The 18968-nt window shown below is 46.8% G+C and overlaps 1 protein-coding gene across 3 annotated transcripts in view; it reads left to right on the top strand.

The window, feature by feature from the left end:
- Positions 1-10016: 10016 nt before the first annotated feature.
- The window catches only part of LOC117350572 (potassium channel subfamily T member 2-like), a 102686-nt gene continuing 93734 nt past the window's right edge, over positions 10017-18968 (top strand). For all 3 annotated transcript variants that reach the window (XM_033924907.1, XM_033924906.1, XM_033924905.1), the window contains exon 1: positions 10017-10105. In XM_033924907.1, coding sequence (XP_033780798.1) covers positions 10017-10105 — 89 coding nt within the window. The remainder of the gene's footprint in view (positions 10106-18968) is intronic.

The raw sequence follows: 18968 nt of genomic DNA, 5'->3' as shown, positions 1-18968 counted from the left end.
CCTCAAGAAATTAGACTGTAGAATCTGTTTGTACGAACATATATTTGTTAACATAAATTGAGGGTTTCACAGTGTATGAAAAAATATTTGGGGGGGGGGAAGTTTGGGAATCACTGGGTTATAAGATTTAAACCATACGTGACTTTAAATACAATTTACAAAAATGCAAACCATTGATTATATTAAGAACATAAGAACATAAGAAGTTGCCTCCGCTGAGGCAGACCAGAGGTCCATCTCGCCCAGCGGTCCACTCCCGCGGCAGCCCATCATGCCCATTGCCTGAGCAGTGGTCCCTGACTATCCCTATGACCTACCTCTACTATCTGTATCCCTCAATTCCTTTATCCTCTAGGAACCTATCCAAACCTTCTTTGAAGCCTTGTAATGTGCTCCGGCCTATCACAGCCTCCGGAAGCGCGTTCCATGTATCCACCACCCTCTGGGTGAAAAAGAACTTTCTGGCATTTGTTCTAAACCTGTCCCCTTTTAATTTCTCTGAGTGCCCCCTTGTACTTGTGGTTCCCCATAATCTGAAAAATCTGTCCCTGTCTACCTTTTCTATACCCTTCAGGATCTTGAAGGTTTCTATCATGTCTCCTCTAAGTCTCCGCTTTTCCAGGGAGAACAGCCCCAGCTTTTTCAGTCTTTCGATGCTTCTAGTTCTATCAGTAATAAAAGTTAACCTATTTGGGGATATAACTCCAGGAGAATATTTCACCTCCTTTTTGTAAAGAGCTCTGCAAAATCTTATTTTAATGAATTTCAAATAGATACACTCAGCAAGCAGCAACGGTCTGGGGCTCATGATTTCATTTGCTTTGCCAAGGCCTGAGGTTTGCCTCGCCTGTACCTGGATGCAGGGAGCAGCACCAGCTGCGCCAAACCAAGCATGGATTAATGAACCCCTGACTGTTTCTGAACAGTGGCACAGGAGGGGATGGATGTAGGGATGTGCTCCAAAGTCCTGCCAGAGAAGCTTGGCTAACGTGGTGCTCCGGCCCTTGTCTTGGAGTACATGAAATGTGTGGCTGCTGGTCACCTTATAGGCAGAGAGAGAGAGAGATTTGTGTTTTAGGTTTGAGATCTACTCTGGAGAGCCAGTAAGGGGTAACATCCGGTGATTCTGATCTTTCAGCTGTTTGGAAACTCCTTTTCACTTGAGAGAGCTCACCTGAAGTTTTGTGCTCAGTTATGGAGGCCATTCTGCTGAAAGACTTTTAAAATGGGGCAGAGTCAAATAGCGATTGACATTATTTATTGTTCCTCGCCTGGAGCTGGTTATGTACCACAATACTTTAAAAAAAACAATCTTTATTTCATCCTGAAATGTTGAAAGACGCATCATGAAGCCTTATTCCCAGTTGTGTGTGTGTGTTTCAGGATTCAGTAGCTACCTGTCTGCCCCCCCCCCCCACTTCCTTCCACCATCTCCCTTCCTCTAATTTTCCCTTCTTACCTTGAACATAAGAAATGCCTTCACCGGATCAGACCTAGGTCCTTCTAGTCCGGCGACCCGCACACGCGGAGGCCCAGTTAGGTGCTCCCTGTTGAAGACCCGGATTTCCCGTATCCCTCAATATGATCTGCAAGAAGGTGTGCATCCAACTTGCGCTTAAAACCCAGAACAGTAGTCTCCATCACAACCTCCTCCGGGAGAGCATTCCAAGCGCCCACCACTCCCTGTGTGAAACAGAACTTCCTGACATTTGTCCTGAACCTGCTTCCACTCAGTTTCAGGCTATGACCTCTGGTCCGTGTCACATCTGAGAAAGTCAGTAGTTCTGCTTCCTGGCCTATTTTGTCAAATCCTTTTAATATTTTAAAAGTCTCTATCATATCCTCTCGCAGTCTTCTCTTTTCAAGGGTGAACAGTCCCAGTTTTCAGAGGCGTTCTTTGTAGCTCAAATTCTCCATACCTTTGACTAGTTTTGTGGCTCGCCTTTGCACCCTCTCCAGCAGTTATATCCTTCTTAAGGTATGGAGACCAATGTTGGACACAATATTCCAGGTGTGGTCTGACCATTGCTCTGTAAAGTGGCATTATGATGTCCTACGATCTACTCTCGATCCCCTTCTTAATCATGCCCAACATCCTGTTTGCTTTCTTTGCCACCGCCGCGCATTGGCTTTAGGGTCCTGTCTATCAGTACCCCCAAGTCCCTTTCTTGTTCACATTTGCCTAAGGTCACATCGAATATCCTATATTCATGTTCTCGTACGAAGAGAGACTGAACAAATTGCAGCTCTACACTCTCGAGGAACGTAGGGAGAGGGGAGACATGATCGAAACATTTAAGTACCTCACGGGACGTGTCGAAGTGGAAGATGATATTTTCTTTCTCAAGGGACCCTCGGCCACAAGAGGGCACCCGCTCAAACTCAGGGGCGGAAAATTTCATGGCGACACCAGAAAGTATTTCTTCACAGAGAGAGTGGTTGATCATTGGAACAAGCTTCCAGTGCAGGTGATCGAGGCAGACAGCGTGCCAGACTTTAAGAATAAATGGGATACCCATGTGGGATCCCTACGAGGGTCAAGATAAGGAAATTGGGTCATTAGGGCATAGACAGGGGGTGGGTAAGCAGAGTGGGCAGACTTGATGGGCTGTAGCCCTTTTCTGCCGTCATCTTCTATGTTTCTATGTTCCTTGTTTTTCTTACCCAGATGCATCACCTTGCATTTGTCTATATTAAAGTTCATCTGCCATTTTTTCGCCCACTTCTCCAGCTTCCTCTGACTCCTGCATGTTTCATGGTACAGGTCGTGAGAGGCAGACACCCCAATTCTATCTCACTCTAGATGTTAATTATAATACAGAGGGGGCTGACCCGCTCTCTCAGCCATTTGCATGTCATAAGAATAGCCTTACTGGGTTAAACCAATGGTCCATCTAGCCCAGTATCCTGTCTTTGCAGAGGCCAATCCAAGTCACAAGTACCTGGCAAAAAACCCAAATAGTAGCAGCATTCCATGCTAGTGTCCCATGTCCATCTCAACAGCAGACTATGGACTTTCCTCCAGGAATTTGTCCAAACCTTTTTTAAAACCAGCTACATTAACTGCTCTTCCCACAACCTCTGGCAATGCGTTCCCGAGCTATTCTCTGGGTGAAAAAATATTTCCTCATTGGTTTTAAAAGTATTTCCATGTAACTGCATTGAGTGTCCTCTAGTCTTCGCAATTTTTGACGGAGTAAAAAATTGATCCACTTGTACCCGCTCTATTCCACTCAGGATTTTTGTACACTTCAATCATATCTCCCCTCAGCCATCTCTTTTCCAAGCTGAAGAGCCTAACCGTTTCAGTCTTTCCTCATACGAGAGGAGTTCCATCCCCTTTATCGTCTTGGTTGCTGTTCTTTGAACCTTTTCTAGCGCCACTATATCTTTCTTGCGATAAGGAGACCAGAACCGAACACAATACTCAAGGCGAGGTCGCACCATTGAGCGATACAGAGGCATTATAACATTCTTAGTCTTGTTAACCATCTTTTCTAATAATTCCTAGCATCCTGTTTGCCTTCTTGGCCGCTGCTATTGTCTATGGTGCTCTCCCTGCCTCTAAGGTCCTATTTCCCTGTCTCACATATTCTGAAATGCTTCCACTGCTGTGCCCTTAGTTCAAGTCTGCTCCAAGTGTCTTTCCCCACCTTCCTCCCTCTGACCCTCCCTTCTGTCAGCCTCATGCCCACACACTTCACAGCCTTTGAGATTTTCACTCTGTGACCAGTATTTCCTTCTGGATATCTGAATATCTCCCCTATCCCTTCTTCCCTAGGGCGGGCACATCTGTGTTTCCCTTATGCTCTATTTTTGTGCTTTATAGTCCTCTGGAAGTGCTTTCTCTTACCTCCCTCCCCCATACTGATTGACTCTGTCACTCACCTCCCTTTTGGGGCGATTTGAATTAGCGTAGGAGGTAGGCCACGGAGTTTAGTCAACAGTAATCGTGGTGTCACAAAAGCCTTTTCTGTAGCAATAAATGCCAGAAACGGGGTTTGCCAGGGAAAGCTACTGTGTAATAATTATTCCAGCTTTGGTGTTCAGGTGATGTGTTAAAAAAAAAAAAACCAAAAAAACAACCTACAACAAACCCCCCCCAACTCATCAATCACATAAAAGCTGAAGTTTTCAGTGTTAGCAAGATCACCCAGCTTTATACTGGGTTGTAATCTCATATAAAGAATAAAAGAAACTGGGATATTTGTACTGTAGTATCCCTTATCACCAAATGGGCTCCAACAATGACCTGGGGAACTACACTGAACATGGACATTTCAGTGATTGGGGGTGGAGGCCAAGCATAATGAAATTACCCCTCCCTGGGTACAATAATGAAGGAACTTAATTTTGCGAATGCTCAGCACCCAAAGAGCTGGTTCCTACGATTGTATGGGGACTGGCAAAGGATGTTGTGCCAGGGTTGCTGTGAAATGGGGCAGATGGGTACAAGGGGCTTTTTAGAGAAATGCACACTAGAGAATGACACGGTGACAAAATTCATCACCATTCCCGTCCCCGCGGATAACCGCGGGAAACCATCTTCATGTCATTCTTTAAGGAGAGAGGGAAGAATCAGAGTACGAATGGCCACAACCACTGACCCTCAAGCTTTGCTTTGAAGAATGCTGGTGTAGAAAGACCGAGGTTGAAATAGACACTAGAAAATGACATGGGATTATTTCCCGCGGGGACGGGAACGGTGATGAATTTTGTCACCGTGTCATTCTCTAATGCACACAGCCACTCTCCCATAGCACCTGCTTTCCAGGGGTTGCTGCCCGACCCCACCCCATGTTTTTCACCGTGCAGCAAACCTGGAGCAAAGGAGAAAGAAAAATCTTGGCCCTGTACATTTTAGCAAGCATCCGCCATGCTGAAAAAAATACTTGTTTTCCTCTTACTCAGATGGGTTTTAACATTTTTTTTAATTAACCGACAATTCATTCTCTGTATGCACTTGGAGAGAAAGGCCAGTACAGTTCTTCAGACATGCCTGCAGGCTTTTTGTGCAAAAGACAGCTTGTCAATGGGGCATCAGTGGTCACAGAAGCAATTCTGCAGGTTTTTGTCTTCCTGATCTGTGAAAAACGAGGGTACGACCACCGTGTTATAGATAAGAAAGATAATCTTTTATCTAGGATGCAGTGAGAAAGCGTATGACAGTATCCGGGGAAAAAGGCCCACAGAGTGGACAGGGACAGTTCATTCTTCTGCCCCCATTCATCTAGCAGTGTCCTGAACTATCACTTTCCAGGGCATCTGCCTATGGGATTTGCAGCTGAGCCTGGGAAACTTTCAGGGATCCTAAGTTCACAAAGTGGGCGCTTTATCCACAGCAACTGAGCTGTCAGCCAGTTTCTGCTTTGGCAGAAGGTGAGGAGCAGCTTGTCGAAAGGCAGGAAGATGCTGTGAAAACCCCTTCCCTGGAAAGTGTGGGCGCTGGGCAGCTGGGCCCAGATTCTGATGCAGGGCATAGTGGGAATCAGCTGCTAAGATGACAAAGAGCAGAAAGCCCTGGGAGGAGACTGGGCACATGGCTCTGACGTTACTCCTGCTGCATTATTGGGAGTGGCAGACAGAGGGCACCAGAGAGTTTTGAGGGCATGATCTGGTCCATCCGTCCATCTCCTCCCCGTCTTTGAGGTATGGAAATGTCTTTTCCTGCTTGCTGCATTGGGACTTGGAAATCTGCCTGCCTCATTAAACCTGTGGGTGTTCAAAATCTTGTTAACAGATCAGAGGTCTCATTTGACTGATTTCTACCTCCTTCTAACTGAAGTGATTGCAGGCTCTCTGCATACATACAGGCTGCACAAATCAGAAAGAGAGTGTCAACACACTAAATTATATATAGATATAGATATTTTTATCAGTGGTTATGAAGCTAAACAATTAACAGTTACCAGACTCAAGCATGGGGCTTTTGGGTGCTGAGAAAATGTATATACCTCATTCCTGCCCTGAAGCACCCCCTGCTATTCCAGTACTGAAACCCCATGCATCTTTACCAATGCACCCTATTCCTACCTTGCAACACTCTGTTATTAAAATATCGGAACATCTTTTACCCCCATGCGCACACCTTTGCTAGGATACTGCACACCTGTCTTGCAAGATCCCCTGCTAGTATTAATTTGGACATAGATCTTGAATATTATTACTGTATTTGCCTTTTTCAAACCTGAGTTGAGATATGGAAGGTAGATCCCTGCCCTAGAGGACTTACAATCTAAGTTCCTAAGACAGGGGAAAACACCCTCCAGGGATTCAAGACAAAGTTAGACAAGTTCCTGCAGAACCAGAATGTACGCAGGTAAAGCTAGTAGTCTCAGTCAGGGCACTGGTCTTTGATCTAAGGGCTGCCACATGAGTGGACTGCTGGGCACGATGGACCACTGGTCTGACCCAGCAGTGGCAATTCTTATATTCTTATGACAATGGAAGATGAAGTGACATTAGTGGAAAGAAGTGGAATTTGAACTCTGGCTTCCCAGTTGCTTTAAACATGAAGCTATGCATTCACTCACCAACTCTGCCAGTGCACTTCAGTCCTGCCCTGAAACCCCAGCCCACGCTTAAGATCCTCACACACAGCTCTTCAATTATACCCTGTGAAGACATAGCCTAGTGGAAAGATAACTACTGAGAACCAGGAAAAGCAGAAGCTCCTTCGTAGGACGATCCAGGTGAGACGGAGACCTGGAATGGAGCTGTCCATGGTGCTAGGTCAGGTAGTGGAATGAGCTGGAGCTGTCCAAGGTAGCTGGGTTTCTTTCTCCTGCTTTGATATGAGAATGTCAAAATCTTCCCACTCTGGCCAAGAGAAAAGCATAAAGTCTGAGCTCCCAGCCAGGGACAGGCCATTCTTGTTTTTTTGAAGTTAAAAATATGCTGAAGTACAGTAAGAAAGGAGTAACCTAGAGGTTAGTGCAGTGGCCTGAGAACCGGGTTCAATCTCCACTGCCCTCCCCCCCACCTGTACATCCTATGCAAACTGTTTTGATTGTAAGCACAACGATATATCAAGAAGAAGAATATGGGAGAGGAAAGCAATCAAACACCCTCCACCCTACCTCACTGGAAAAACAAAATTGGACTGAGCAAAACCATAGAAAAGAACCAGTTCAACAGTCCTATGTTAAAAAAAAACCTGACAAAAACCCCCAATAGTTTTTTTTCCCCTTCCTCCCTCTCTTTTCTGGTCATTTTAGCTCCTGTGTTCTGCATGTCATCCCCTTCCAAGTGGTGCCATTAGGTGCTTAAGAACATAAGAAGTTGCCCCCGCTGAGTCAGACCAGAGGTCCATCTTGCTCAGCGGTCCGCTCCCGCGGCGGCCCATCAGGCCTAGTGCCTGAACAGTGGTCCCTGATTAATTTTGTAACCTACCTCTAATCCCATCCCTATAATCTACCTCTACTCTTATCTGTACCCCTCAATCCCTTTGTCTTCCAAGTACCTATCCAAAGCTTCTTTGAACCCCTGTAGCGTGCTCCTGTTTATCACATCCTCCGGTAGCGCGTTCCATGTATCCACCACCCTCTGGGTGAAAAAGAACTTCCTGGCGTTTGTTCTAAACCTCTCCCCTTTCAATTTCTCTGAGTGCCCCCTTGTACTTATTGATCCCCTTAATTTGAAAAATCTGTCCCTGTCTATTTTTTCTATGCCCTTCATGATCTTGAATTAAATGATGTCCTCTTCCCCTATAAGAGACAGACCTGTTCACATTCAGGAGATATCAGAACTGTGACAATATTCCCTGACCCCGTAACACATGAGGATTCTCTCACAGCACCGGAAGGCATATGACACCCCACCCAACATTGTGCTATCACATTTGCAGCTTTATTTAGAAAGGACAGCTACTGATAACACTTTTTTAAATTAAATAAAAGTCTTTTTATTTCATTAACACAGTCATCAGAATCACAAAATATCAATATCGATGTTTTTGGCTCAATGGTTATCTATGCAGTTTACGTTCAGACCAATGGTCCATCTAGCCCAGTATCGTCTTTACAGAGGCCAATCCAAGTCACAAGTACTTAGCAAAAACCCAAATAGTAGCAGCTTTCCATCCTACCATCCCATGTCTGTCTCAACAGCAGACTATGGACTTTTTCTCCAGGAATTTGTCCAGACCTTTTTTTAAAACCAGCTACATTAACTGCTCTTACCACATCCTCTGTCAATGCATTCCTGAGCTGAACTATTCTCTGAGTGAAAAAAATATTTCCTCCTATTGGTTTTAAAAAGTATTACCCTGTAACTTCATCGAGTGTCCCCTAGTCTTTGTAAATCTCGATGCAGTAAAAATCGATCCACTTGTACCCGTTCTACTCCACTCAGGATTTTGTAGACTTCAATCCTATTTCCCCTTAGCCAAGCTGAAGAGCCCTAACCTTTCTAGTCTTTCCTCATACAAGAAGAGTTCCAGCACCTTGATCATCTTGGTGGCTCTTCTTTGAACTTTTTCTAATGCTGCTATATCTTTTTTGAGATAAGGAGACCAGAACTGAATGCAATACTCAAGGTGAGGTTGCACCATTGAGCAATACAGAGGCATTATAACATTCTTAGTCTTGTTAACCATCCCTCTTCTAATAATTCCTAGCATCCTGTTCGCCTTCTTGGCCGCCGCTGCACATTGGGTGGAAGGCTTCAGCATATTGTCTTGGATGACACCCAGATCCTTTTCTTGAGCACTGACCCCCAAGGTGGTCCCTAGCATCCGATAACTATGATTTGAATTATCCTTCTCAATGTGCATCACTTTGCATTTGTCTACAATAAATTTCATCCGCCATTTGAACACCGACTTCCAATTTCCTAAGGTCTTCATACAGTTTTTCACAGTCCGCAGTCCCAATCGATCTAATGTACCCGGGACAGTGGAAGATTAAATGACTTGCCCAAGGTTACAAAGAACAGCACAGGGCTTGAACCCAAAACCTCAGGACTCTAGGCTGTACCTCTGACCTCCAGGCCAGTACTCATGGTTCTAATTCATAAGTTATTTCCTGTCCAAATATATGTTACTTACAGTATTATAATTCAACATATTTTACAATAAAAAAAAAAAAAAAGATGTACACCTTCATCTATGGTGTAGTCTGGCCAGAAAGTCTGAGTCTTTACCTCAATAAGATGCTTGCAGGGATCTTGTGGCAGCTGTCGGTGCTGTGTTCATGTTTTATGATTCAGTGTGATTCCTACACAGGTCTCTGATTAAGGTCTGCTCTTCAACCGTCGGTGCTGTATTCATGCTTCTGCTCTTTGTATAAATCGGTGTGATGAAGACTGGGTTTCCACCCCCCCCCAAACTATTTGTGCTGTATTCACAATTTACCATATCAGTTTGCCACCTAGTTTTAAAGTCAGCACTAATGATCTCAAACTTATTTTGGGAGACCATCCTGCTCACCCTTCTTTAATTCGGTCTCGACGGTCATCTCCAGGCTACCTAGATTATCATTCCAGTTTTCCCTAGAAGTCTGGTAACCAGTGAATCTTAGGACCCCCCCCCCTTGTCTTTCTAGTTAGAAATAAGGGTGGGAGGAGGAGGGTGTTTAAAGCGAAAGGGCATGATCTCTTCCAGGCATGGGAAAAGGGGAAACACCTGAAAAAGGAGCTTGAGATGAGGATGGGGGAGGGGGGAGGGGGGGAGCCGAAAGCTGAAGCTTCTGCCCATGACAGGCAGCGGGCAAGGAGCAGACGCTGGTTCTTTCTTTCTGCTTTTATTGGGCTCTTGAGCACGAATCCAGCCTTCACCCCGAGCTGCTCATTTCTGAGGGAAAACTTGCAGAAGGAGGTGGAGAACAGGGGGGGGGGGGGGCTTCTTTTTCTGTTTTTGGAGGAGGTTGCAAAGAGATTATTGGAGCAGAGCAGGGGCAATGCAAGTTAAAGGCAGCGGCAGAAGCTGGGGCTGTGCTTGTGGGTGGGGAGAGGAGATGCTGGAGGAGTGAAGAGCCCCCCCACCCAGTGGGGGAATCTCTGCATGGCCCGCTTGGAGAATGGGGGAGCTGGAGAAGGACGTGTTGCCACTGCCCCCGCGATACCGCTTCAGGGACCTGCTGCTGGGGGACTGGCAGCCCGACGACAGGTAGGAGAAGGGAGGGAAGGGGCCCCCGATGCCCGGCCTTTTGGGGGGGGAGGGAACGGAAGAGTTGTTGCTTCGTCAGTGCTGCTCAGAAGCTTTTCTGTGTCTTTGTTCTCTCCCCCCCCAACTGGGATTGGAAGACTGGAGCCCCCTTCCCCTCCCTGAGGGCATGAAATCCTCCCCAAACCGAGATGCCCCTTTTGCTCTGCTTCACTATTTCTAGAAACTTTCCCAGAGGAAATCCGAGGTGCCCTGTGTGAAGAAACCTGGACTGGGGGGGGGGGTGGATTGGACCTGTTGCAGGGGAGAACTGAACTTAGTAGGGTGGGGGGGAGGCTGGAATTGTTGCATTGGAGAACAGGACATATTGTGGAGGGGAGCTGGACCTGTTGCAGTGGAGATCTGGACATTGCTGGAGGTGGACCTGTTGCGGGGGAGAACGATTTATTGCGGTGGGGGGCTGGACCTGTTGCAGGGGAGAACAATTTATTGGGGTGGGGGGCTGGACCTGTTGCGGGGGAGAATGATTTATTGGGGTGGGGGGCTGGACCTGTTGTGGGGGAGAACGATTTATTGGGGTGGGGGGCTGGACCTGTTGCGGGGGAGAATGATTTACTGGGGTGGGGGGGCTGGGAAGATTTGGATTTGCTGCTGGGTTAAGGGGGGATTTTTATTATTATTGACCACTTCTGAACAGAGGCCAGAAAAGGATATGATATGATAAAAAGGAAGGGTTAGTCTCCCCCCTCTATGACCCCCTCCCCTGTTTGCACTCAGCACTTTCGCTGTATTAAAAGAGTGCCAATCTCTGCCTTCTGCGTTTCCTGTCTGCCTGTCTAGAAGTGCCTGGCACTGAGGGACGTGTGTCTTGTGTGTTTTTATTCACCCCAGGCTAGAGCTTAGACTTTTCTAGCAGAATGCCCACAGGGTATGGAGGGCTTGTCAGAACTATCCTCCAATCCCCTCCCCTGAGGGCATTTGAGCCCTGAGCCAAATACAGAAAGACACATTAGCAGTTTGCCCCGGGGCAGGTCTTCCAAGCAGGGTTCTCTGGATTTGGGGTGCCAGGCTCGATCAGGTTTCCATCATGTCTGACCTTGACATTGGAAGTGTAGTGATGCCACTTGTCACAGCCACATGATTCAGCAGTTTGATTTTCTCCTGCACGAAGTAATGTGATGTCATAGTTATGTCCTGTGATGTTATAGATATGCTCTAATATCTTGTTTTGATGGCCTCTGTCTCTCAAGGGACATAGGATCAGGAAAATTCTGAAGCAAAAAGATGAGGAACTGATGAGGGTGTCCCCTGGAGCTCAGTGTAGGTCGGGTTGGGTAGGATAGTTGATCTCCAACCTAAATTCAATCTGGCAATCAGGTCTAGCCTACGCCTGTGATGTCAAAATCAAATACTATGACATCATAGATAATGTGCCTGACCTCACAAAATAAACAGGCTTTACACTTTCAGTGATGTTCTCATACTTAAGACCACAACACATCAACCAAAACAAAAAAAAGTCTTAAGATCACAAAATAAAGCCAGACAAGTGTCCTGGGCAGGGCAACATTATTTTCTGCAGCTAACTCCAACTAGGCTTTGAAAGCGGTGGAGCTCCTGCCTTTCGAACTGCAGTTCATTTACATTGGCCCTCATCTGATTTTAAGAGAACCGGTCTTGAAACTAATTGCCCCTCGCCCACCCCCACTCAACCCAACACTCAGAACAGGTCTTGTACACTTGGAGGGGAGGAAGAGCCTAATGGTTTGTGCAGTGTCCTTGTGACCCTGGGCAGGTCACTTAACCTTCCATTGTCCCAGGTACAAAACTAGGGACAAAGAAAGCCCCTGCAGATAATGTGTTCAGCTCTACAGAAATGATTAGCAACGGTAGAAACACTTTGGGGCTCTTAAATCAGTGCCTATGGATCAGCTCGCTCTTCATATCCAAAAGATGTTAATCGTTTTCATCATCTCAGCAGCACGACTATATTTCCTAAGAGAAGACTTGACAATGTTTGATTTCCTCTGCAAGAGTCTGGGGGTTAATGAAGACCCTGACTGGGGAAAGGATCTTGCTGTCAGAGAGATCCCATCTGAGAAGCACTCCTAAGGCAGCAGTCCAAGCCATATGTCTCTTTCCCCTCTGCTGCAGTCGCCTTGGGGAGATATTTTCAAGGGCCACCTGGATGCCAGTTCTAGCAGCCAGAAGATAGGGACCCTGAGGCCCAGCCTGATTCTTAAGGCAGGCTGGGGGGGTGGGGAGGAGGTTAAAGTGAGGGCATGCAGCTGTACTTGTGGAATGGGATATAGATCTTTTTGCCCAAGTCTTTTGGAAAAGGGGCATTATGTAAATGAATGCACATATTTCCAGGTGCAATGTAGAGGTCTGCACGGGAACGGGGATCGCAGGAATCCCGCGGGTCCCGCGGGGTTCCCATGGGAATCCCCCCAACCCACGGGACTCCTAAGGGGACCTTCCTATGGCCCACAGGACTCTCACGGGGACCCCCCTAAGGTCCACGGGACTCCCACGGGGATGGAAGGCTTTGGAAGCAGGGTTCGTCCATATAATATAATGGACATGTCAGCTTTAGTAAAAGAGGGGGTTTATAAGTTAATTACCTGAACAGAAAACAAAAAAAGGGTTCCACCAAAGAGATTCCACAAGGAAAACAGCAGCGCAAACACAAAAGAAACTGTGGAATTGATGATCCTGTCAGAAGTAATTGCTGCTTTTTATGGGGACGGGCGGGGATGGAGGTAATTCCTTGCGGGGATGGGTGGGGACGGAGAGGATCCTGACGGGGACGGGTGGGGATGGAGAGGATCCTGGCGGGGATGGGTGGGGACGGAGAAGATCCTGGCGGGGACGGGCGGGGATGGGTGGGATTTCTGTCCCCGTGCAACTCTCTAGTGCAATGTCACAGATCCCAGGTGAACTGTGCCTTTCTGAGCTTATCAGACTTTGCTGAGCCCTAAACGTTTGCTCCAGTGCCTGGTACAGGTTAAGAGAAGGAGCTTACCAGGCACCCATCAATCTAATCTGGCTGCTCCGTAAACATAAGTGCATAAGAACAGCCATATTGGGTCAGACCAAGTCCATCTAGACCAGCATCCTGCTTCCAATATATGTCCTGGTGAAGTCCTAAAAAGTAGCAAGGTTCCTTGTTACGTAACCCCAGGGATAAACAGTGGTTTTCTCCAGGTCTAACTTAATAAGTCTATGGACTTTTCCTCCAGAAACTTGTCTGAACTTTTCTTAAACCTGGCTACACTAACCACATCCTCTGGCAACAAGTTCCAGAGCTAGTTCCTTGCTGGATGAGACTCAGGGTGGAGTACACCCTTTCACAAGCAGGAGCCCAGAGCTCAGATTGCAGCAAAAGAGGATGGCTGAGGGTGGTCCTCGGTAAGTGAAAGATGCCTGTGCTCATACCAAGGTCATCACTGAAGAAAGCATCCCGTAATTCCACTGTACTCACAGCTGATTGGGTGGGGCAGGGGGTATTTATTCTTACCAAAGGAAAGCCTGCCTATCTTTTTCAAAGATAGGCCACTGCAATAGGATGGGGTGAGTGAAGTATAGTGTCTCAGCACTGGAAATGGAGGGCGTGCTGCAGGCAGGAGAGAGATGTATAGGCAGAACTAGGTGGGTGGGTCTCAGCGCTGGAACAGTAAAGCAAGAATGAGGTGCATTGGGAGAGTTCCCTGTGTGTGTGTGGGGGGGGTCTCAGTACCTCTGTGACCCTACCATTTTGGAGTCAGGCTCACCCAGTCAAACAGAGGCGGTATTAACCTCAGACCCTGCCAAGTACACCTTTGGTTTTACCCTCAGGCCTCAACAAAAGAAGTAAACAGCTGCAGGGCAGGAGTGAGGTGCATTGGCAGAGAAGTGGGGGGTCTCATTAATGGGATAGCAGGGGGTGCTTCAGGGCAGGAGTGAGGTGCATAGGGAAAGCCTTGTGTGAGGATCTCAGAACTGCAATAGCAGGGGGTGTTTCAGGGCAGGAATGAGGTGCATTGGGAGAGCCTTGTGTGAGGATCTCAGAATTGCAATAGCAGGAGGGTGTTTCAGGGCAGGAGTGAGGTGCATTGGGAGAGCCTTGTACGAGGATCTCAGAACTGCAATAGCAGGGGGTGTTTCAGGGCAGGAGTGAGGTGCATAGGGAAAGCCTTGTGTGAGGATCTCAGAACTGCAATAGCAGGGGGTGTTTCAGGGCAGGAATGAGGTGCATTGGGAGAGCCTTGTGTGAGGATCTCAGAATTGCAATAGCAGGAGGGTGTTTCAGGGCAGGAGTGAGGTGCATTGGGAGAGCCTTGTACGAGGATCTCAGAACTGCAATAGCAGGGGGTGTTTCAGGGCAGGAGTGAGGTGCATAGGGAAAGCCTTGTGTGAGGATCTCAGAACTGCAATAGCAGGGGGTGTTTCAGGGCAGGAATGAGGTGCATTGGGAGAGCCTTGTGTGAGGATCTCAGAATTGCAATAGCAGGAGGGTGTTTCAGGGCAGGAGTGAGGTGCATTGGGAGAGCCTTGTACGAGGATCTCAGAACTGCAATAGCAGGGGGTGCTGCAGGGCAGGAATGAGGTGCATTGGGAGAACTGGGGCTAGGAGAGGATGGGGGCTCAGCAGTCTTTAGACTATGAGGAGAATTTCAGCCTGACCAGTAACACATAATCTGAGTTGACACACTGTTTTCTGCTACTGCAGACATTGTGTCTATGTGTCTTGAATGTACAGTAGCTGCATAGGAACTTTTGGAGGGTCTGAGTCCATGTCTACTGTGAAGACTACACTGAGCCACACTGACCCTTTCTCTGCATCTACTTCAGAAGGTCTAATGCAGAATTTGTCCTGCGGGAGGGGAGGGAAGGAGGAAGGCGGCCATTGTCAGTTCTGACCTCTTGCCTTGTGTGTCTTGTAAATATTCATAGCTCATTTAGAGAGATGTCTAGCTGCTGTTGGACCAATGCCAGGGGTGTGTAAGTGCTCGTACAAGTGGGTACTGGCGGTGATGAGAGAAACTGGAGCACGTATCATGAGGAAGGCACTCACTCAGCACAGTGTCAGAGTGGCACAATGACAGATTGCACAATACGAAGTCCACCCAGGGACCAGCTGCCACCACTAAAGCAATGGAGAGTAGTGGTCGGGGAAGCACGAAAGCACAGACCCCCTGCACCTCCATTGATCTGTATGTCTGTGTGTGTGTGTGTGTGTGTGTGTGACAAAGGTGCCTCTGTGTTAATGAATGCAGGAGCGTGTCTGATCACAGCTGTCTCTCAGTGACAGTTCTATGTGTATCTATGATCTCTGAGTGTGCCTGCATGTATTTGTGATCTTTGTGTGTTTGTATATATGTGTATCTATGACCTGTGAGTGTGCCTGTATGCCTTTGTGATCTCTGAGAGTGTGTGTGTGTGTGTGTGTGTGCATGTGTGTTACAGTTTGTGCCTGCATGATCTTGCCGATTGGTTGGGATGTCTGTGTTTGCCTAGTTCCACAGTGACCATTCTGGCTGTAATTCCAGCTCTGACACCCTGTCTATTGTTACTGCACTGCCTCCCCCTACCCCTTCCAGTGAGGAGCAGAGAAATCAATATTTATTCTGTCTGAGATCAGCACCATCAGGACAGCGGCTCTGCACCCTGCAGGAAATGACCAGGTTTCCATGGAGAGATGTCAATGCAGAGCCAGATCTCAAGGGACCCATAAACCTGTCCTACTAGGGATAGTGAGTGTAGGCTTTGTCAGACTGTAGCACTGGGGAGAGCTCAGCTCAGGGAGAGTAAGTGTAGGATTTGTCAGTCTGTAGCATGGGGAAGAGCTCAGCTTAAGGACAGTGTGTGTAGGCTTTAGCAGACTGAAGCACTGGGGAGAGCTCAGCTTAAGAACAATGAATGCGGGATTTGTAAGACTGTAGCACTGGGGAGAGCTCAGGGAGAGTAAGTGTAGGATTTGTCAGTCTGTAGCACTGGGGAGAGCTCAGTTTAAGGATAGTGTGTGTAGGCTTTATCAGACTGTAGCAATGGGGAGAGCTCAGCTTAAGGACAATGAATGTAGGATTTGTCAGACTGTAGCAATGGGGAGAGCTCAGCTTAAGGACAGTGTGTGTAGGCTTTGTCAGACTGTAGCACTGGGGAGAGCTCAGCTCAGGGAGAGTAAGTGTAGGATTTATCAGTCTGTAGCACTGGGGAGAGCTCAGCTTAAGGCCAATGAATGTAGGATTTGTCAGACTGTAGCACTGGGGAGAGCTCAGCTTAAGGACAATGAATGTAGGATTTGTCTGATTGTAGAGCTCAGCTTAATAATAATAATAATAATAACTTTATTCTTATATACCGCCACAATCTTGCGACTTCTAGGCGGTTTACAATGAAGAGAAACTGTACAGACAGCGAATTACAGAGTATAGCATTGAACATCTAGTGATAGTAACAGGAGAGTTACTTAAGGACAGTGAATGTAGGATTTGTCAGACTGTAGCACTGGGGAGAGCTCAGCTTAAGGACAATGAAGGTAGGATTTGTCAGACTGTAGCACTGGGGAGAGCTCAGCTTAAGGACAATGAATGTAGGATTTGTCAGACTGTAGCACTGGGGAGAGCTCAGCTTAAGGACCGTATGTGTAGACTTTGTCAGACTGTAGAGCTCAGCTTAAGGACAATGAATGTAGGATTTGTCAGACTGTAGCACTGGGGAGAGCTCAGCTTAAGGACAATGAATGTAGGATTTGTCAGACTGTAGTACAGGGGAGAGCTCAGCTTAAGGATAATGAATGTAGGCTTTGTCAGACTGTAACACTGGGGAGAGCTCAGCTTAAGGACAATGAATGTAGGATTTGTCAGACTGTAGCACTGGGAAGAGCTCAGCTTAAGGACAATGAATGTAGGATTTGTCAGACTGTAGCACTGGGAAGAGCTCAGCTTAAGGACAATGAATGTAGGATTTGTCAGACTGTAGCACTGGGGAGAGCTCAGCTTAAGGACTGTGTGTGTAGGCTTTGTCAGACTGTAGCACTGGGGAGAGCTCAGCTTAAGGACAATGAATGTAGGATTTGTCAGACTGTAGCACTGGGGAGAGCTCAGCTCAGGGAGAGTAAGTGTAGGATTTATCAGTCTGTAGCACTGGGGAGAGCTCAGCTTAAGGCCAATGAATGTAGGATTTGTCAGACTGTAGCACTGGGGAGAGCTCAGCTTAAGGACCGTGTGTGTAGGCTTTGTCAGACTGTAGCACTGGGGAGAGCTCAGCTTAAGGACAATGAATGTAGGATTTGTCAGACTGTAGCACTGGGGAGAGCTCAGCTTAAGGACTGTGTGTGTAGGCTTTGTCAGACTGTAGCACTGGGGAGAGCTCAGCTTAAGGACAATGAATGTAGGATTTGTCAGACTGTAGCACTGGGGAGAGCTCAGCTCAGGGAGAGTAAGTGTAGGATTTATCAGTCTGTAGCACTGGGGAGAGCTCAGCTTAAGGCCAATGAATGTAGGATTTGTCAGACTGTAGCACTGGGGAGAGCTCAGCTTAAGGACCGTGTGTGTAGGCTTTGTCAGACTGTAGCACTGGGGAGAGCTCAGCTTAAGGACAATGAATGTAGGATTTGTAGTACTGTACTCCGGATATTCAAGAAAAGATAGGCTATTAATATTTGCTCTATTATCAATCAAATATTGATAATTTAGGAGCTTGTAATTCATTTGCCTTGAATTCTGAGCTTAGTGCTGAAAATCAGTGCTATGCTCCTAACTTTTCCCCCACTCTAAATCTGTCTTTTTTGCCAGTCCTCAATGTAGACGTATGAGTGGAAATGTAAGCCCTCAGAAGCTTCTCATATGATACCCGTGCAAGAGCCACTTGCTCCAAGGAGAGAGAGGAATCAGTGATAAATGTTGGGATCATTAAAAAAAAGAATGTAAACCTTATTGTTTGTTTAGAAGAGACAAATTCTTTCGGACATGACTCAGACCAAGCTGGCTGAATGGGTTCCCTTTTATTTCTGGCTTCTTTGAATTGTGATCAATGGTTCCCTTAGAATTAGAGAAATCTTTGAAAGATAGAGCTGTTGTAATTTTTTTTTTTTTAACCGAGATTAGCTGAGAGGTGTTTAGTGAAGTCTTTGAGACCTCTTATTTTCAATGTTTCTGATGTTTTTAAACACGCCTTTCTCTTTTCTCATTTTTGCTTTTTCTATGATGAGTATTATTTTTGGCAATTTTGTTCCTTCATTTTATCTTGGAAATTGCATTTTCAGAACTTCAGTTAAACCAAAACAGCACTCAGCCCTAATAAATGTTCAACAGGGCGAATTTAGAAGCCCATTGCTCAAAGTTAGAAGTAGAAATCCTTTGAATAATTTGTTTTTTTCAGTGGGGGTAGGGAAAGCAAGCTGAGGCGGAAGGATGGGGATGTTGACAGTCAGTTTTCTGTCCTGTGCTGTCCTCTGATTTAGCATTTCCTAAGAGAAGCGATATTGTGCGGCTGAAAATCTCTGCTCTAGGTTCCTGAGCTTCGAAGAGTGAGGAGAGGAGTGTGGGCTACCTGCCCCCTGCCTCATCTGCATTCACAGACCGTGCGCTCTTGTCTTGCATTAGCTGAACTGAGTTGCACAGACACAGTAACGTACTACAGAGCGGCCAGGGCAGTGACTGCAGCTGCCATCTCCTCTCTTTTACAGGGTCTGTCCATCCTTCTGTCCGTTCCGTAATCAGATATGCAGCAGAGCCTGGCAAGGGAGAGCTATGCCACAATGTGCCAACCCCAGAGCATGCCTTTCACACTACTGCGCTGTGTGTACCTGTTCTGTTGTGGTGCAGTGTGTATTTTTGTGTCTGTAAGTTGCCTGCGATATGCATCTCTTGTGGCAGAGCTG

The sequence above is a fragment of the Geotrypetes seraphini genome, chromosome 16, assembly GCF_902459505.1.
Source record: "Geotrypetes seraphini chromosome 16, aGeoSer1.1, whole genome shotgun sequence".
NCBI lineage: Eukaryota > Metazoa > Chordata > Amphibia > Gymnophiona > Dermophiidae > Geotrypetes > Geotrypetes seraphini.
Note: the sequence above shows the minus strand (reverse complement) of the source record. Positions and strands in the feature narration are given on the sequence as shown.